The 19954-nt window shown below is 47.7% G+C and overlaps 1 protein-coding gene across 1 annotated transcript in view; it reads left to right on the top strand.

The window, feature by feature from the left end:
* Positions 1–19954, top strand: part of FANCD2 (FA complementation group D2) — a 909275-nt gene that overhangs the window by 245336 nt on the left and 643985 nt on the right. Inside the window, exon 21 of the mRNA XM_078661284.1 lies at positions 8327–8446. Within this exon, the coding sequence (XP_078517410.1) occupies positions 8327–8446 (120 nt within the window). The remainder of the gene's footprint in view (positions 1–8326; positions 8447–19954) is intronic.

Below are 19954 nucleotides of genomic sequence, written 5' to 3'. Positions count from 1 at the left end.
ACCATTTTGTTCCTGCCTGGGATCCGCATTGGGAGCCGACGCCGGTCCGGCCGGCGCCGCTCTCGGCGCCGTTTGTACCTTCTGCGGCTCTGCCACCGCAACCGGCCCCCTTTATGCCAGAGGCGGACGATGACTGGGAAGGGTCCGAGGACCCGCTTGTTTGGCAATGTGACTCCGAACTCGATTGGGTGGATGACTTGGAGGATGCAGACGACCTCGATGTCTCTTCTGACCCGGGGTTCGCCTCTCCACCCGCCTACTATGGAGTAGGGTGCCTCCTACATGATGGTCCTCCATCGGGCTGCTGAGGCCCTCAACCTTGACCTCCCCTCGGTGGCCCTCAAGACCAACCTCCTCACTGAGGTGCTCCAGACAGCGTCTACTTCGGCGGAGCCGCTGCTTTCCTTTAATGACGCCCTTACAGAGTTTCTCTTGGGCACTTTGTCGAGGCCAGCCATGGGGCCCCAGTTGATAAAAACGTCGCCAGACGCCACGGACCGGTGCCCGGTGACCCCGCTTTCTTGACAACTCATCCTACACCTGAGAGCCTGGTAATTCAGGCCTCAACGTCACATAGTGCCTTTCCCACGGCCCCGCCGTATAAGGACTCTAAAAGGCTGGACCAGTTTGGGAAGCAGTTTTTCTCTTCGGGCAGCCTCGGGCTGCGGTCGGTGAACACCGCCTGCTTGTTGGGCCGCTACTCCCACGCGGTGTGGGATGCTGTTGCTCAGGTGTTGCCTCAGTGTCCTGAGGAGGTGCAGGCTACCCTTTCTCAGGCGATTGCTGAGGGCAAAGATGCAGCTAAGTTCGCCATTCGGTGTGGGTTAGACACCGCCGACTCACTGGGCAGGGCGATCTCTACGACTGTGGCGTTGCGGCGTCACGCCTGGTTGCGTTCGACTGGGTTCTCGCCTGATGTCCTCAGTTCACTCATGGACATGCCATTTGATGGCACCCGCCTGTTTGGCGACAAGGCGGACAGTGCACTGGAGCGCTTTAAAGACTCGCGGGCTACAGCCAAGTCCCTGGGTCTTTCTACTAAGGGCCCGGCCACTCCTGGTTTTCGTTCCTTTCGTGGCCAGGGTCGAGTCCCCCAGGCGTGTCCTTCCACCAGGCCTATGCACAACCAGCCCCAGCGAGGCCGCAGTCGCGTTTTCCGCAGGGGCGGGTCGGGGAGCCACGTGCAGGTCCGTCCACCTCCACCACCTCTGCTTCCTCCTCCAAACCTTCCTAATCTGAGCTTCAGGGAGCATCCCACGCCGGTGGGTGGCAGGATCCGCCACCACCTCCCACGCTGGCGCAAGAGTACGTCCGACAAATGGGCGCTGCAGATAATCTGCCAAAATGACTCCCTCCCCTTTCAAGAAAACAGCAAAGGGCCTTGACTCGGACACAGTAAGGCTGAGTCAATGAACTATAGAACAAAACAATTGCCAATACTGAGAAGAACTCCTAACAAATTATTTCCAAAACCCTTATGAATCAAAACATAAGTCTGCTTTTCAAATTGCAACATCCAATGATTTATTCAACTTTTTTTGCCTTCATTATTTTTGCAAAAAACGTGATTGTTTGTGCATAATAATACATACAACATATACAAAACAGATTATATACAAATTGAATTGAATTGAATTGAAAATAGATTTATATAGCGCGATTGCTGCCCAATGGGCGTCCAAGCGCTGAGCATGTAGACAGAGCTGGGCAGTGCGAGAGATTAGGACTCAGTAGACCTTGCGAACAGAAGCGTTTTAAGTTGTTTGCGGAAGGAGAGCAGATTCGAGTTGGACCGGAGATGGAGAGGGAGTGCGTTCCACAGTTTCGAAGCGTTTAGAGAGAACATCCTACCTCCGGTCCTAGCTCTCCTTACTTTGGGAGTCACAGCCAAGAAAGCATCCGTTGATCGAAGATTTCTGGTTGGGTGGTAGTGGGTGACTAAGTTATTACAGATTGTTGGGCCTGTCTTCCAGAAGGCCCGGTGAGCAATACATAGGGCCTTAAATGCCACTCTTTGTTTCACTGGTAGCCAGTGCAGGCTCTTCAGTCCGGTTCTGGCTGACTGGGTGCGTGGGATCTGTAACAAGGAGCGGGCTGCACTGTTTTGTACCACTTGCAGCTTTCGCAGAGTCATCTCAGGGGCTCCTACGTATAAGGTGTTGTTTGAGTCTAACCGCGACTGAATCAGGCCCTGTACTGCCACTTTTTTTGCCTCCATTGGGAGAAGAGGAAGGACTTTCCTCAAAGTTCTGAGTAATCCAAAACATGTGGCGGATAACTTAGTGGCCTGAGTGGAAAAGGAAAGATTTTTGTCGAGCCATACTCCTAGGCTTTTTACACTCTCCTTTGTGGTAGGAGGTGTTCCCAAGCAGGCAGGCCATAGGGAGGTAAATGACACTGGGGGGGCTGGGCCCAGGAGCATGAGCTCCGTTTTATCTCCATTAAGTTTTAAGAACGAGGATGTCATCCAGGCCTTGACATCTTCTAGGCATTTCATCAGGCCTTCCGATGTTTGCCTGTTACCCTCCTGAGCCAGGGAAACCACTAGCTGGGTGTCGTCGGCATACGATATAATTGTGATACCGTATGGTTCGACGACCCCAGCAAGTGGTTTCATATATATGTTAAACAGCGCGGGGCTCAAAGACGAGCCCTGCGGTACCCCACAGCTCAGTGGTTTCCTGGCTGACACCATTTCCCCGTCAAAGATCTGGAAAGATCTGTTGGTCAGGAAGGAGTCGAACCACCTAAGTGCGTCTCCTGATACTCCGATGTTACAAAACCGGTTCAGCAAGATGGAATAGCTGACCGTGTCGAAGGCCGCACTTAGGTCGAGGAGGATCACTGCCACTGATCCTCCTTGATCAAGTATCCTGCGGGCTTCCTCAGTGACCGCTAATAAGGCGGTTTCGGTGCCATGCTTAGGTCTGAAGCCAGTTTGGGTTGAATCCAATAGCGAGTTGCTTTCAAGAAATTGTACCAACTGGGTATTTATATATTTCTCCAGGACTTTGCTTGCCCAGGGGAGTAGTGAAATGGGGCGGTAACTGGCGTGATCTCCTGGGTCAAGGTGGTTTTTTTTTAACAGTGCTCGTACCATAGCTCTCTTCCATACGGAGGGCACTGTGCAGGAGGAGATGGAGGAGTTTAATAGGTCTAGTATCACAGGCAAGGTGGCTTGACTTGCCTGAAGCAGAAACTCTGGTAGAGCTGGGTCGGAGGGGGAGCCTGATTTGACTTGACGGGCTAATTGGTAAAGGGTATCAGAATCTAAAGGGGGAAAGTGTTCTAATTTTGGCAAACCTGGGGGGGTGAGGTGTTCCGGAGCTGTTTTGTCGGTTATTCCTGGGTTGGTGGCTGCCGTTGGGAAAGAGGAGTAGATCTGGGTGACTTTATTATGAAAGTAGTCCGCTAACTCATTGCATTGATTTTGAGTTTTTGCTAGGGGGGGGGCTGAGTTCACTATAGTACATTTTTTTACTAAGTGAAAAATTTCCCTGGGCTTAGATTTGGCTTCCATGATTTTCTCTGCGAAGTAGGTGGCCTGGGCCGCCCTGACCCCATCTCTGTAGGCCTTTATTGCCTCTTTATATTTGGCCTTTTTTTCGGGTAGGAAGTCTAATCGCCACGCTCTCTCTTGTTTCCTACAGAGGCGTTTTTGTTCTCTTAGGGTGTTTGAGAACCAGGGTGATGATTTGTGCAGCTTCCTTGAGGTAGATCTCTGAATGGGCAAGATCGTATCCAGTGAGTCCCTGATCCAGTCCTCGTAGTTCTTGTTTGCTATGTTGGGATCTGGGCAGGGGGGGGGGGGCGAGTGGAGTCTAAGTTGTTAATCCAGGACTCCATAGATAGTTTTGCCCAGTTCCTCTTCATTGAGACCTGGGGGTAGGCGGGGGGGTCTTGCCGGTGAGCCAAGTAAATGGGACCAAAAAATGATCCGACCAAGGGAGGTGGATGGGTTGGCCCACCATCAGCTTGGTACAGTTGCTAAAAATTGGGTCGAGTAGGTTGCCCTATTCATGAGTGGGGGCTAGGACCAGCTGAGTTAGTTGTAAGGCTGCTAGATCATCTGTTAGTTCCATGGCAGTATGATCTGTGGGGGAGTTAAAATGGTAATTAATGTCTCCTAGAATCGTATAATTAGCAGAGGTCATGATTCGTTTGGCTATGATGTCTGGAAGAGATCTATGAAACAATTTGGCCGGCTCTGGGGGGCGATATATCAGCGTGCCGGAAAAGGAGCTGTTCGCAGTGAAGTCTATGCTAAATGCTAGGCTCTCGCATTCAGGGATAGTTTTGGTTGTGGTGCGACAGCGATACTGGTCTTTTAATATGATAGCCAGGCCTCCTCCTCTCCCTACAGTTCGATCTAGCCTGTAGATTTGAAAACCGGGGGGTAAGGCTGAGATTATGTCTGGCTCCGAGTGGGATGTAAGCCAGGTTTCTGTTAGAAAAATGGCGTCCGGCTTGCACTCTTCAAGAAGTAGGTTGATTTGTGTGCTGTGCCTCGGTAGTGACCGACAGTTCAGCACATACATATGGTATTCCTGCGTCGCGGTAGATGGCGTAATGTTACGAAGGTGGTGGTTACATCCGTGGCAACGGGAGGGGAGGTTATCTGGTAAATAAATGTGAGTACAGTGTGTAGCCGCTGCAGTTCCTATGTTGTGAATCTCTGCAGAGCTGTACGTCCTGACCTTTGTAGCGTGGGAGCCAGGGGTTATGACCCCTGGTCCCGTAAGGTCGCGGACGGGCGCAGACGGGCTTGCCTTTGGCGCGCCTTCGGCGCACCGCCGGCGCGCCCGCTGCGCCCGTCCGCTGCGCCTCCTGGAGCAACACATTGTGATATGTCAGGGGAAGGGGGCGTGGCCTAGGTCAGTGGGCGGCGCCCGGAGGTCACGGTGATTCCCTGCGACCCGCTGCAGCGCCTGACTCGGCTGCGCGGGGAGGAGAATCACGGAGGAGGCAGGAGGTCTAGTGGTTTTAAAAACACAATAATCACAGTCCCAATTTCCAAAAAGTAATCTTTTAAAAACGGAGTTCTGCTCTCAATAGTTTTAAAAACACACAGGTTATACAATCACAATTTTTTAAAAGTAGTCTTTAAAAGTCTTCTGCTCTCGGCTACAGCCTCAAGAGCTCAATCTAATGCGAGCGTTTGACCAAAAGCGCGCCTTACATAAAAGAAATATATACATTACATTTACAACCGACACACTCTCACAATTGTCCTATCTCACAAATTTGGCCAAAACGATCCAAGCCTCATTCATACTTCATACACCTGCGGTTCACGGTAGGCCAGAAGCATTTTCAGTTTACCGTGCTCCCCTTCAGCCTTACCAGCGCCCCTTGGGTGTTCACGAAAGTGATTACGGTTGTCGCAGCTCATCTGCGCAGGTTAGGGTTGTCAGTCTTCGCCTACCTCGACGACTGGTTGTTGAATGCGGGCTCGCCCCAGGCAGTTGTCACCCACCTTCAGACTACGGCCGACCTCCTGCATTAGCTGGGGTTCTCCCTCAACGTGCCGAAGTTGCACCTGAGTCTCTCTCAGTAGCTCCCCTTCATCAGAGCGGTTCTGGATTCGACGCAGTTTCGGGTTTATCCTCCCGAGCAGCGAGTCCGGGATATTCAGGCTATGATTCCGATCTTTCAGCCTCTATCCTGGTTTTCAGTCAGGATGACCCTCCGGCTCCTGGGCCTGATGGCCTCCAGCATTCTGCTAGTGCAACATGCCATATGGCATATGCGGGCTCTGCAGTGGGACCTGAAGTTCCAGTGGGCACAGCATCGGGGCAACCTGTCTGATCATATCCAGATCTCATAGGGCACTACACGACACTTGCAGTGGTGGCTCACTAATCGCGATTGGGTCAATGGCAGATCCCTCTCCCTTCCCCAACCGGAGCACATAGTGGTGGTTCAACACCTGGCAGGTTCTCTGAACGCCAGGGCGGACAAACTCATCTGCCGGTGCTTGATGGATCACGAATGGCGTCTGAACTCGGACGTGGCGCAAGGTCTCTTTCAGCAGTGGGGAGAGCCTTGGTTAGATCTATTCGCCACCGAAGAGAACGCGCAATGTTATCAGTTCTGCTTGTTGGAATTTCCAAGGCGGCACTCACTCGGCGACGCTTTTCGTCACGAGTGGAGTTGTGGTCTGTTGTACACCTTTCCGCCAATACCACTTCTGCCCAGAGTGGTGAAGATGATCAGGCGTGACCGGGCCCAAGTTATCCTTGTGGCTCCGGACTGGGCTTGAAGAGTATGGTATCCCGAGCTACTCAGTATGAGCATCGATCCCCTGATCCGTCTGTCTCTTCGGGAGGATCTTTTGTCGCAGCAGCAGGGGACAGTCCTTCACCTGAACCTGTCCAGCCTCGACCTCCATGCGTGGAGATTGAGCCGCGACAGTTGACGGCTTTCGACCTTCCTCCTGAGATCTGTAATGTCATTCTGGCAGCCAGGCGTCCCTCCAAATGGTATACACCTGCCGATGGAACAGATTTGTGACGTGGTGCACAGCAAAGGCTGTGGATCCCCTTTTGGCCCCTCTTTCTGAGGTTCTTCTGTTTCTTCTGTCTTTGGCCCAGCAGGGCTCTTCTCTGGGCACTATCAAAGGTTACCTTTCTGCCATTTCCGCCTTCCTGATCAGCCTTCTCTTTTTGTTGTTAACCGTTTCCTCAAAGGCATTACACACACGTTCCCTCCAGTGCCTTTCACAATGCCTCAATGACTTAAATCTGGTCTTGACTTTTCTGATGTGCTCTCCCTTTGAGCCTCTTTATAACTGTCCTTTACGTCTTCTTACACTAAAGACTGCTTTCCTGGTAGCTATCACCTCTGCCAGAAGAGTGAGTGAACTCCAGGCTCTTTCTTCTAAACCTCCTTTCCTTTCTATTCATCCGGGCAAGGTGGTTTTAAAGACCCGTTCTTCTTTCTTGCCAAAGGTTGTCACGCCCTTCCACATCGGGCAGACCATCACTTTGCCAACCTTCTTTCCGCCTCCGCATCCTTCCAGGGAAGAGGAGATACTCCACCGTCTGAACCCAAAATGTGTGCTTGCTTTCTATCTGCAGCGTACACAACAGTTCCGGGTGGATGATCAGCTCTTTGTTGGCTACGTGGGCGCCAAAAAAGGCTGGGCTGTGCACAAATGCACCATTTTCTGGTGGGTCATTCTGTGCATCAAAGCATGTTACTCCTTGGCCAAGAAGGAGCCTCCTGTGGGGCTGCGTGCCCATTTGACCAGGGCAACTGCAGGCACCATTGTCTTGGGACGCTGCATTCCCTTGCAGGACATTTGTCACGCAGCTACGTGGGCCTCGCTGTACACGTTTACAAAGCACTACTGCCTTGACAGTCAAGTATGGAGAGACGGCTTCTTTGGCCGTTCTGTTCTCCGTGACTTCCTGGTGTAATTTTGTTCGCAGACCCACCACCAGGGTTAGTATTGCTGGGGTATCTATTCTAAGGTAAGGAGTCTATCACTAACGTGTATCTTTCAGATGCACAAGTTACTACTTGTGTAACGATATATCTGTAAACGACTTTAGTTAGTGATAGATTCCTTACTGCTCCGCCCATCCTCCCCGTTCTGCGAACTGGTTACTAGGGTTAAGGTTATCCCCTTTTAGGGCCCGAGTTTTATGCACCAATGGTCAGTATCTTTCATGGCTCTGCGTTCCTGGCACGGAAAGTCGTGTACTGAACTAACATCAGCGCTCATGGGTGGCACCTAAGTACTCTCCGTGACGTCATCGCGGCGCTGACGACGCCAGTGACGGACGCGGAGCTGCAGGACGCCACCTACTGACACTCAAGGGAACTGCTAAGCAAAACTTTCCGGATCCAGTCTGACGCCTGGGGATATTCTAAGGTAAGGAATCTATCACTAACTAATGTCTCTTACAGATATATTGTTACACAAGTAGTAACTTTAAGCAACATGATGCCAAGTGATATTGTGATGAATATGGGTAGTGGGATGCATGCTATGGAAAGGCTGCACAAGAGTTTCCCAGGAGAAGCCTGGAAGGCCCTTGCATGCCTATAGTCTCCTGTTAGTAGCTTTGCTTAGGATTTAAATTGTTTCCAATAGATTGACCTTTTCCTATGTGTTCTGAATGGTAGAGGTTTAGGACTAAGAGTACTAAAGTTTCTTCAGTTGAGTTTGGTATTCATAATTATGTTGCCTCATATTTTTATCTTTACCTTTATTAAACATTGTGGCATGAATGAAAATGTGTAACTACTCGTTTTGTTGAATGCTTTCAGATTTCATGATGTATGGAATTAGCTCTTGACCGTACCTATTTATTTTCAGGTGACCGCTTTGTTGGAGCTTGTGCGTACCTGTAGTGAACAGTCTCCTGAAGCTTCAGCTCTTTACTACGATGAACTTGCCAACCTGGTACAGACTGGGAATTTGGATCATCAAACAATGGTAAAATTGCTTTCATTTGAAATTCAGAATTTAGGTTTTACACCTTCAGACATTGCAATCAATTAGCCAGCTTTGCGTCTGAATAGGAGAGAGACTGAATTAGGCGTAGTGGACAAACCACAAACTAACCATTGACTCCTGCCCTCTCACAGTTCTGTGCCTGTAGAAAACAGATGTCAATTACTGACCTGCACGACATATGTCTATGATGCCTTGGCTCTAAACATGACTCAAAGGTTTGCAATATATTCTCTTTGCTGGCTGTTATGGTTCATGAAGTCAAGTTCTACCTTGCTGAGCATAAGAAGCAGAGCCAGTCTCATTCAAGATTCAACATGTTCCACTACCTGTCCCCTGTCCTGGTCAGTGTCCTTGTATACGTTTATTACTAAGTCGAAAGATAAGTGTTGAATCAGCCATAAAAAGGCCAAGCAGATCCTGACCCCTGTCCCGCCTGGCTCAGTACAGGGTGAAGTCTCACTGTCAAGACCTAAAACCAAACTCCGTTGACAACGTCTGATTTGGACCCAATTCTGAGATTGGAGCTGATGCATCTGATTATCCAGGCCATTTTCGACTCCACAACAGATTATGGCCCCTAAGCAAGAAATGTTGAAGTTATTACAGGTGGTTCTGAGTCCCTCAGGTGCTTCTTCGGGTTGGAGTTGAATTTCTGCCAGTGAGCCCGTTCCTGTCTCAAACTGACTCCATTTGGCATCAGCTTGGCCCTCAGCCAGTGTCAAGAAGCACCTCAACACCTCTGCTGAATGCTCAGCTGGTAGTGTCCAACTTAGTGCTGGCTTCGGCTTCAAAAGTGCTCTGTATTCTACCTCAATGCTGATGTTGGATCCAGAAAACAATTGATACAAGTCTTGACTTGTGTTGTGCTATGAAATATCTAAAGCACAACTATAGCTCAGCGCCATTACTATCCCAAGTTTGAAAAACATTTATAGTTCTGGCTTCAGTGCAGTTTGGATGGCTTATGCAGGTTACCCACAAATAATAGGAGGATGAGAAGGATGGCAACTTACACCCCTGTACCTCCATTATACTGACGCTGGCCTCTACATTGACCTTAAGAATGAAAGTGGTTGAGGCACTCCGTCTGGAACTGCATTGTGTATGCCATTGGGCTTGCCTTGCTTCAAGAGAGTGCATCCTATTCAGTAGTTCACAGGGCCACAGAAGTCTTGGATTTAAAGTTCCCTATGGTGGAAACCTAGGGGAACTTACTAACAACATGTTTGCAACCTGGACCATTAACTTCTGAGCTCTTTATTGCCATTTAAAATGCTGTGAATGATCTCTTAATGCTATCTGGTCCCAATTATGTTTAGCTCCACCTGCGAGCCTCCCAGTTGCTCTGTGCCACAAGCCTGTACCTGGGTATCTATCCTCCCTCACACAACATCCAACAACAAAGTGTCTACTCAGTCAAGTTTTCACAAGCAAAGTGTACCCTAACTCTTTACTAACTTTTCAAAATGTTTAACACTCAAGCCAAAATATATTTTTCTTCTGCCAGTTTGTCCCTTCATTCATTGAACACTTTGCTTCTGAGCCATTACACATGTAGTGTGGAAAATGGTGAGAGAGATCTGGCTGGCCCTCTAACATGCCTTTCTGGCGGAGTGAGATCTGACCCACTCTGCCACAGCACTTTTGGGCTTCATTTTCTCAAACTATACGTGGCGACCAGGATGATAGCCAAATATATGCTCAGGGCTGCTCTGGACACTACAAACTGTGTCAACCGTACCATGAGGACTAGCATAATTGTTAGACTATATGTCTGTCTGCACAATCATGACCTTATATAAAACTCTGTAAGTAAATAAATAAATAAATGTTAGTGGATTCTCTTTAGATGTCCAAGTATTATTGATAAATATGCCTTTTAAATGAGTTAGGCTCTTCTGAGCAATTCGAATTTGGCACTGGAGTGCTTTAAAGATTACAGACATATGGCCTGTTCAGTAGGATTTCTTTCCTCAGATTACCTTTTTCACAGTCAATAGCAGAAATTCAGGGTGTATGGGAGCCCCGTACCTATTGATAGAGACAGTCTTTGCAGCCTATCCAACATTTTCGTTGCTCCAGAGGAATAGGTGGTGGGAGAAGCCAGAGTCGCCAGAAGATGGAGTCCTCATTTTCTTCCTCACCTGCACCAGTCTTTGACAAGTCGCTTTAGTTCCTCTTCCATGATTCATATATGACTTTCAGGAGGGTGGAAAGCGATTTAGCCTGCCTGTCTGGTGTGCCGTTACTTCGGAACAGTGGATCCATCAATTTGATTATACCCTTTACTTTTTGACATTCCTCTAGGTTTCACCAGTTTGTGTACAGACATTGGTGGAGCACGCCACCATCCTAACCTGAAAAGTTAAGACAATGCTTGCCAAGGGTGCAGGCAAATTGGTGCCTGAGATGATGTTCCCCAGAAGGACATGGTTTAAGACAGATATTTACCTCAGAAAAGAAAAGTTTGAAATGCTAAGTCCTGCTGGCCTAGGATTTTGGAGAATGGATTGTATCCTTGGACTTGTAGGCCATATACTTGAATGTACCGATCCTGCAGTCCCCCGGGCACTTCTCCAGGTTTTTTGTGGGATTATCTCAATGGTAACAGCTCATTTAAGCAGTTTGAAAATGCATATATTCCAATACCTCGATGACTACTGCTCCCGGAAGTCTAGTCTCAGACACCTTCAAATACGGAGTTTCATTTTCATTTCTTTTGTTTGTTTTTTCACCAATAAACCAAACTACCATCTTCATCTGAGAAGAGGATTCCCTTTGTAGAGGTCATCCTGGACATGTAGGTTTGAAGTCTGGGACAATCAAGCTATGGTCCCAGTGTTTCAGTTGTGTGCCCCGATTCTAGCCTGCTAGGTTCTGTGGATTCCTGGCCTTGGCATACTGCTTGTGCCTCATGCACACTGGTGCATGTGGGCTTTGCAGTGGAACATTTGCCCTCAATACGCCCTGCCCTGGAGATGCCTTTTAGACAACATCTGGTTATCAGAAGTGGCAATCCAAAAGCTTCAGTAGTGGAGGACAGCTGCATGCCTGAAGTGTGGCTGACTGTTCTGCTTGCCTCATTAAGAGCTCGTGGTAGTGATGAACAGTAGTGTAGCAAGGATGCCATGGTCCCTAGTGCAAGCTAGGAAGGGGCCTCTTAGACATTGTTGCGGTAGTAAAAAAACAGCATTGTCAGGGTTCAATGCGCCCCTCAGGGCTCTGGGTTCCGATCCGGAACCACTGCACCAAGTGTAGCTATGCCCTAGTGACACTCATCCTCTGGACTGGGGAGATTACATGGACGATGTGGCAGCTGAGGCTTCAAGTTTCATTTTACTTTATTTAGGTCATAGACCATAAAAGCAATATGCATAAAATATATAGTACGAGTAAGTTACTTTGAATCAAGTCTAAAAGCAGTGCATTAAGATAGGTAAAATCACAGGCATAACAATGCTAGTAATACTAGTCAGATCTATAAAATCATGCAGCACATTTTTGGAAGTACAGTTAAATATCCTCAACTGATGCACTGGACTGCAGTGTAAAGTAAAAAAACATTAAAAGTTTACAGGAATGGGCCAGATGCTCTTGAAAAATTTAGCAATTGAATAATCTATAACTCGGGACATATCGGCTCTACAAATTCGCACTCCTACCCTGTAGTGGCGGACACCAAGGAAATGGCATGGAGGAACTTTGTAGTATTTTGAACAAAAGAACAATATATGATCTGTCATTTCCTCGGCTTCTCCACATGCAGGACAGGAATTGGAACCCCTGTGATTGGCTTTCCACTTGCTGGTGGCAGTTGCTAAAGATAAGATGCCCAGCCTAAATCTGATGTACAGTGCTTTTGTGAATGAGGGGTCCATTTCATCCATGTATTCCTCTAATGAAGAGAGGGACTTGAATTCTGGGAAAGATTTGGTCTGTTTCCTCAAGCCAGGCAGATGGAATAGTTCAGACACCACCTGATCCCAGTTCAGTGCCTTAAGGAATTTTTATTTCAAGAGGGGAAATCGAACGTTGATCTGACCAATATTTTTGCAAATCTAGTGAGTAGCATGTCTGTTTCACAAAGGCCAGCCACAGCAGCTTTCTTCCACCCTGGGACCTATCCAAAACGTCTTGGAGGCCCACTCTGTAATTAACCAACTCAGGTGCCGACCAGACTCGAAACCAATACAAAATTGGTCTGAGTCAAATTAGATGGGTGATGGGCTGGATTCCTAAGTCAAGTTTAAATACTAAAGGTGTGCTTTGGGGGATTTTAAGTACCATTCTCAAGAAGTTGTTCTTTGCCACTTCCAATGCGTCTAAGTTAACGTGACCCCCCAGTCCTGCGCCGCAGATATTTGCAGCAACAGTTTGGGGGTATGCATGCTTCGGGAATCTGAGAGACTGGATGGATAGAGGAATTATTTACAAATTTTAATAATACTGCCGCTCTGTATTTCAGGGTGAGGGTGCTTCTGGTAACTTGATTTACCCAGTAATTAGTACCCGACAGACTGATACCATGGTAATCAATTTCATGCACTGATTCTATCAGTTTCCCGTCAAGTAATATTGTTCCTTTAAAGACTCTGTGCGGATCAATGGCCTTGAATTTGGTTTTATTTTCATTTATCTTAAGGCCATGGTTTAAACAAAAGAGACTAAACTTGCTCAGGAGGGTCTCTAGTCCTTTGGGAGTCTTTTATATCAACAGCATGTCATCTACAAACAACAAAGCTGGTTCCTTAGTCCCCCCAAGAACTGGGGAGTCATTGTCGTAGGCCATCAAGTAAGTAGTCTATGCATCCGTTGATATACAACAGAAATAATGTGGGGGGGCAAGACACAGCCCTGCCGGACTCCTTTATCAACCCCAAATGGACCAGTTGATTCCCCATTGGGACCCCATTGAACCTGAGCGAAATCCTCGCAGTGAAGGCGTATGATGATGATAAGAAGATGCTCCGGAATTCCCATTTTGCTAAAGGACTTCCACAGTCTATCTCTGAGGACCATTTCAAATGCCGCTTTAAGATCTACAAAAGTATCATATTGACTACCACCACTACTTGGGCATTGGCATATATGAGTCACTTAGTTGGGAATATCAGCTGCGGAAGAGTTTTTTAACCTTATGTCAGAGATCGAAATCAATTTTAAGATTTTTAAAAAGGTCCTACACTCAACCTCTTTCCCCGCTCTTGAAATATACCGTGCAAAGGCCCAAAATGGAGCTCTGTATGGGGCGGAGATCTGGGGATTCACTTCTGTAAAACAGTTAACGACTTGTGAGAACAACTTCGCCAGGGCTCTGATCACACTACCTGTCGCAACACCACTTATTCCACTTTTTTGTGATCTTGGGCTAAAAAGAATTGGTGATCTAGCTGCCCTTAAACCCTTAACCTATTGGTTGCGTCTATGGACTACCCCCCAACTAACTGAATATCGTAATTCTCTTCGGGAGGTATTGACGCTCAACGGGGCTAAACAACTTCCTTGGTTCAAGCACATTGCTAAATGGTGCAAGCTATTGAACCTAATGGGCTTATGGGAGTATCCAGAAAGGGCCACCAGTCGCGACATTTTGTTTCTCAAAGCTACTTACTGGAAGGTGGTGGGCGAGCACTACATGAATAACCCAACTAGCAGTCAGCTAACTACAAACTTCCTAATCATAAAATCTTGCTCCCTATTCGAACCGTTCCTTGACCTGATCTAGCCCTCACTCGCTAAAAGCTTGTACATCAGGTTTAGGTATGGTAATCTGTTGTTGAAATTTCCGGGGAAAGAGGTGAAGGGCCTAACTATAAAAACCTGCCCGGCATGCTGCGCAGCTGCCGAAACCGAAGAACATATTTTGTTCGTTTGTCCCAAGTATAGGCAGGTACGTAGGAGATGGATTAGACCTATATGCCTTAACATGAGTATTAGGAAGTACCAGATTGCATTTGGAATTTTAAAAACAGACACTTGTTGACCAATTGTGTTTTCTCTTAGTCGTTTTCTGTTATCTTTTTGGTTGATTCGTAAAAAAAATTCTTTGCTAATCATGACACCATTTTCAATTTTTTTTTACCTATCCTTTTATGATATATATGCATCTCACATCCACAACTGACTCAATGGTTTAGTTTTCATATGCTGGTGACTGCATTGTGTCCTTCTCCTAGCATGATTAGATTGTTGGTACATGTTTTATGTTCTTAAAATGATTCAAGATGTCATTTGTATTTGAGATTGCAATGGTTTAATGCTATTTTTATTTGTAGATATATTTGTTTTATTTCTTGTGTACTTTGATGGCTTTTTTTTTTTACAAATGTCCGAATAAAGATATTATGATGATGTTGATGACTACCACCACCCAAAACCACCCCTTTGCACCGAACCAGGTGGATCTCAGTTTATTAGTCACTCCGTGTTTGACGTTATATATGTAATGTGTTAATAAACTGATGTCGGCACGGTGGGGTAGCACCTATATTCACCTCTTTGTGGTCACTTATTGAGGTAGAGTGGTGCAATTATGAAGTCGGATAAGGCTACCTTTCGTCATGCATAGTTATGTTATGTTATGTTATGTTAGCCGTTTTGTAGAGCGCACAGCTGCCCCAGCGAAGGGGCGTCCCGGCGCTGCCCACGAGAGGACACAACAGGAATATACCAGCCTGAGAGGAAAAACGAAACTAATAAATACTAAAGTGAAGGGAACAGGAAGGTCTTGATGGCCTTCCTGAAAGCAGACAGACAGTCAATGGCAAGGATATGTACGGGAATGGAGTTCCACAGCTTGGGAGCGAGATACCTGAAAGCACGCCCACCTGTCCTGGAGAGCCTAATTTTGGGCACAACCGTCAAGTGAAGTTCTGCCGAGCGAAGAGGGTGAGAAGGAACATAGTGGGTAATCAGGTTGCCCAACAGGGCAGGGCTCGCGTATTTCAGGATTTTAAAAGAAAGACAGAATGTCTTGAAATGGATACGTCTTTCAATAGGAAGCCAGTGCAGCTTTCGAATAGTGCTGGAGACAGAGCAAAAGCGCGGCAGGCCCACCATGGCTCTAGCAGCAGCATTTTGAATGCACTGCATTCTCTGTATTTCAGCCTTGTTCGCCCCCAAAAGGAGGGAGCTCGCATAATCAAGGCGGGAGAGGATGGTGGCTTGTATAATGAGTTGGCGAACCGAGGGGTCGAAGTATTTTAGGATGGATCTAAGGCCTCGTAGGGTACCAAAACAGGAGGCGGCTAGCTGCTTAGTGTGGGCCTGGAAGGAAAGGGAAGAGTCCATCAGGACACCAAGGTTCTTACTACATTTTTAGGAGAGGTAGTCATACTTCCATACTGCACCAACATTTAAATAATGTAATTAGCAGTACAAGTAGGATGAGAATTACCACAGTAACCCCCTACCCAAATAAATCATATTTTCATTAAAAATACACCAGCCCTTGTCCCGATCCCACCACAGTTGGAGCCTCTCTTGCACCCCACAAATGTGTCTGGGGCAGAAGCACCTTCGTATTAGCCTGGCTATAGAGCACCCCCAGATAGCCCGGGTCTCCCATCAAGAATCTCTCTAGTCTGAACGCTGGGTTGTCTCAGGCTGCAACCGCCCAATCATTAACCTCCATCAGTTGTGTAGACCAATATTATTTTCTAATACCTGGGAGACCAATCTCTCAGCCGTACACCCCTCACATTAATTTGGTGAGGGCTATGCGTGATGGGCTTGTGTTCCATGAAAGCAGGTGGAGAAAAGACTCCGTCTTGTGGAAAAATTCCTCAGGTATACGATATGGAGTATTTTGTAGTGCATAGAGCATCCTGAGCAGTGTCATCATCTTAAACATTGCCCACCTACTGGGTAGATTGGAAATTCCCTCCACTATTGGACATCCGCTGCAAAGCGTTCCAGGATAGGGACCAAGTTAGAGTGATAAAAGAGGTGGGGTTCCATTGTAAAATGAATCCCTAGGTCCTTGAAACACACAGTGGACATAGGTAAGTGGATATCTCTGGGCTTATAATGAAATGCATGAAGGACTTTATTCCCCAATGAATATTGTACCCAGAATTTTCCTAAGATCTGAAGTATTTGTGTTAGCCTGGTTAGAGAGATGCTCTTCCCACAGTCCCCCCCCCCCCCGACTATGCCCTGCATTAGTGGTTCTTGGTGGACCCACGCCACCAGGGGTCCAGAGCGAGGGCAAAAATCAATAGGGAAAGTGGGCATCCTTGCCTTGTTCCCCTACGAAGAGTGAAGTTGCAAGACATTGTTCCGTTAACCCTAACGTGGGACATAAGATCCTTGTACAGTAAGCACATCCAGCCTATGAAGTTGGGTCCAAAACCGATTTGTTCCAATAGCTCAAACATATAAGTCCATTCCATTGTATCGAAGGCCATAGAGGAATCCATTGAGAACACCGTCCCATCCCTAGATCCCGCCACGACCCCGAAAAGTCTTCGAAGATTTGGCTATGTCCCCCTAGTCATAATAAAGCCGGATTGCTCCGGGCGTACCATGGTTATCATCACCTGACGGAGACGGTTAGCCAGCAGTTTGGCAAGAAGTTTTATCTCCACATTGAGAAGAGAGTTATGCCAGGAGGGGCTACATTTGTTAAGGGGGCTTCCCGGCCTTGTGTTTTACCACAATTATTGCTTGTTGTTGGTCCTTTGGAAGCTACTCCACAGTCCGCGGATCAGTCCACATTTTTTCAATCTGGGGTTCTAGCTTTGAGGCTAAGCGTTTTGTAATGTTGAATGGCAAGCTATTGGGCCCTATTACCTTGACGGAGATGAGGGTACCTAATGCCTGGCCTATTTCGAGTGGGTGTATGTTTGCTTCTAAAAACTGTTAATGTGCTTCTGTATGTTGGGGCAGTTTTATATTTACCAGAAAGTCTCTGTCAGAGGGAGTGCATTGTGGTTTGGAAGAACAAGGAATGAAGGTGAAGTATGGCGTCCCTGTCTCTGTGGTTGAATATATGTGCATTGATTTTGCGAGGAGGCGCCCATGGTCTGGGAGCGGTCTTGGGTACCCTATTGGTCCATTCAACCGAGAAATATTTTGAGAGGCCTTTGGGCTGCAGAACGTTCCTCATAATGTTTTCCACAAAGTGGTCGGTGCATGGTTCTTCCGCTCGCTCAGGACCCCTCACCAGGCATATGTTGTAATGTCTGGATCTATACTCCATATCTTCCAATCGTGCCTGCATAATTGCGTTATCCTTCTGTAGGGAGAAAAACTGTTTCTGGAGCTGAGTTGCGGACTCGGAGATGCCTGCAACAGTCAGTATTGTGTCGCTTAGGCGGTCCTTTTTTCCTTATTGAGCTCAGCTCTCATCAGCGACATCTCCGTCACCACTAAGTCTAGTTTAGGTTTGAGAGTGCCTTTTATGCGTTGTATGGTGGCCATGATTTCTCAGAGAAACGGTTTCGGATTATCTTCCCCCGGACTTGGTCAGGGATGACATTGCTTTCCCTCCGGGCACTTCTGGGGACTGAATAGTGATCCATTTAGTTTTGTTGCATTTTCTTCATGTCTTTGCTCCCCGCCATGTTTGATGGGCACTCCCCAATCGCCTCTCCGCGACCAACAGAAGCCTTTCTCCACTCAGGAACACCACTCATCGCTGCCTGCCAGGACGGGGAGTGAGGGGAGAGGGAGATCACAGCAACGTGTCTCCACAAGTAGACTCCCCTCCTGCGGCCTGTCGACGTGGATGTCTGAAGGATTCACTACCAGGTCTCACCCTATGTGCCTCGGCACTCTCCGCTGCTGTCATGCGAATCGTCGCCACAGCATCTTGGGTCAAGATTTCGGCGATCCTTTACTGGATAGGTAACTCCACAGAGCTAAGAGAGGGGGTGGGGTGAGATGGTCGTCCTCCCGATCCTCCTCTTGTCCTGGCCTTCTCCAACTGGGCCCCTGCCCCTCACCTCCAATATTGGTTCTCTCACCTCACAGGACACTGGTGCAGTTCCTGTGTCTTATTGTTCATCTGTCACTGCACGGGCACACTGACACAGAGCAGGTCCAAGAGCTATCCGCCCCGGGAGGCTAGCGGAAGGGGGAGTGGTGCCGGAGCACACATACACTGCAACCTGCGCTAGGTCATCCCTGGCCTTGGCGCGCTGCCACTCGCCCTCCAGTGCCGGTCGGGGTTCTCCGGTCATGTTCTCCCGCGGCTCCCTTCAGCTCAGCTGGTCCAGACAGCAGTCCTCTCCTTTTGATGAGCAGCACTCCCCTCTGAGCTTACAGCAGCTCCAGAGCCCCCTCCGGGTAGGCCGCATTGTATGTATACAGCCCTGGCCAAAGTCTGCCCTGTGCTGGTGACTCCGTCAATTGGTGATCCAGGTAGGGCGTGGAAATCCCCCCATGCATATTTGACATGCCTGGACACTCTTCAATGGATTTGTTCTGCAGCAATACATTGACTTTTAACAGATATTCATTGTTACCACAAAATATTATTCAAGGCAAAGCTGAAAACGTCCTAACCAAATTCCCAACTATTCATCTTATGTGTCGTCTTTCAGGACTCCTTAGACTAAACTGACCGCTGTAAAAGACTTCCCTTCTTTTGGGGTGGCGATCTCGCCTAGGCAACAGGCCTACCGACTTTATTTTCTCTGCCAATCCAAACCCCTAAACTGATGTACCTTTTTCTTTTGGGACAGTGGTGGATCTACAAGACAACACCGATAGCAACAGCAGATCTAGTCCCCTCTATCTTCTGCCTGCTCTGCTGCTTCAAACGCTCTCTGACTCTACATCCACCATAAGCCACTACTTTTGGGGATGTGGGGTGCAGTCTTCCATGTTTTCTACCACTTGGGAGACGATCACAGTGGATTGTTGTGTCATCTAGGTAATCTGCAAGGGCTATGCTCTACCTTTTTTGTTCGATCCTCCGGACCACCCACCTTCCACCAGGATGTGGTCTCCAGCACACTCCTCTAATTTTGAGTCAGATGTCCTTGCCTTGCTAATCAGAGCGACCTTAGAGATAGGGTTTCTACAGGCTAGGGAATAATGATTCTATTCTTTTATTTTTCGTTTCGAAAAAGGACACGACCTCTGCCTCTTGAATGTGTTCATTCAGCGGGACATGTGCCAAGTCCTGCTGGCTATCAAAGCAGGATGTCATACCAATCCACCCCTCCCGTAAACATAATCTAAGGTTCTCCAAAGGGTCCCAGCACATTTGGGTCACAGTCTTGCTGTTTGGACTGAAGTCTGCTTCAACGAAATTCTCACAAAAATGCAGATAGTTGTCGCAGCTTCACTACAGGAAAGTCAGGTGTATTTTATACTTGGATGGCTGGCTGGTGAAGGTGGGGCTCTCTGTCACTGGTCAAGCAACATTTTCAGTGCACTACAACCATTCTCCTTGACTTGGGCTGTACGATCAATGCCCGTAAATCTGTAGATGCTCAGAATCTCTATAAAGTTCAGCCTCTATATGTGGCTACAGAG

Source organism: Lissotriton helveticus, chromosome 9 (assembly GCF_964261635.1).
Source record: "Lissotriton helveticus chromosome 9, aLisHel1.1, whole genome shotgun sequence".
In the NCBI taxonomy this organism is placed as follows: domain Eukaryota; kingdom Metazoa; phylum Chordata; class Amphibia; order Caudata; family Salamandridae; genus Lissotriton; species Lissotriton helveticus.
The sequence above is the reverse complement of the archived record's forward strand: the minus strand, read 5'-3'. Positions and strand labels throughout refer to the sequence as shown.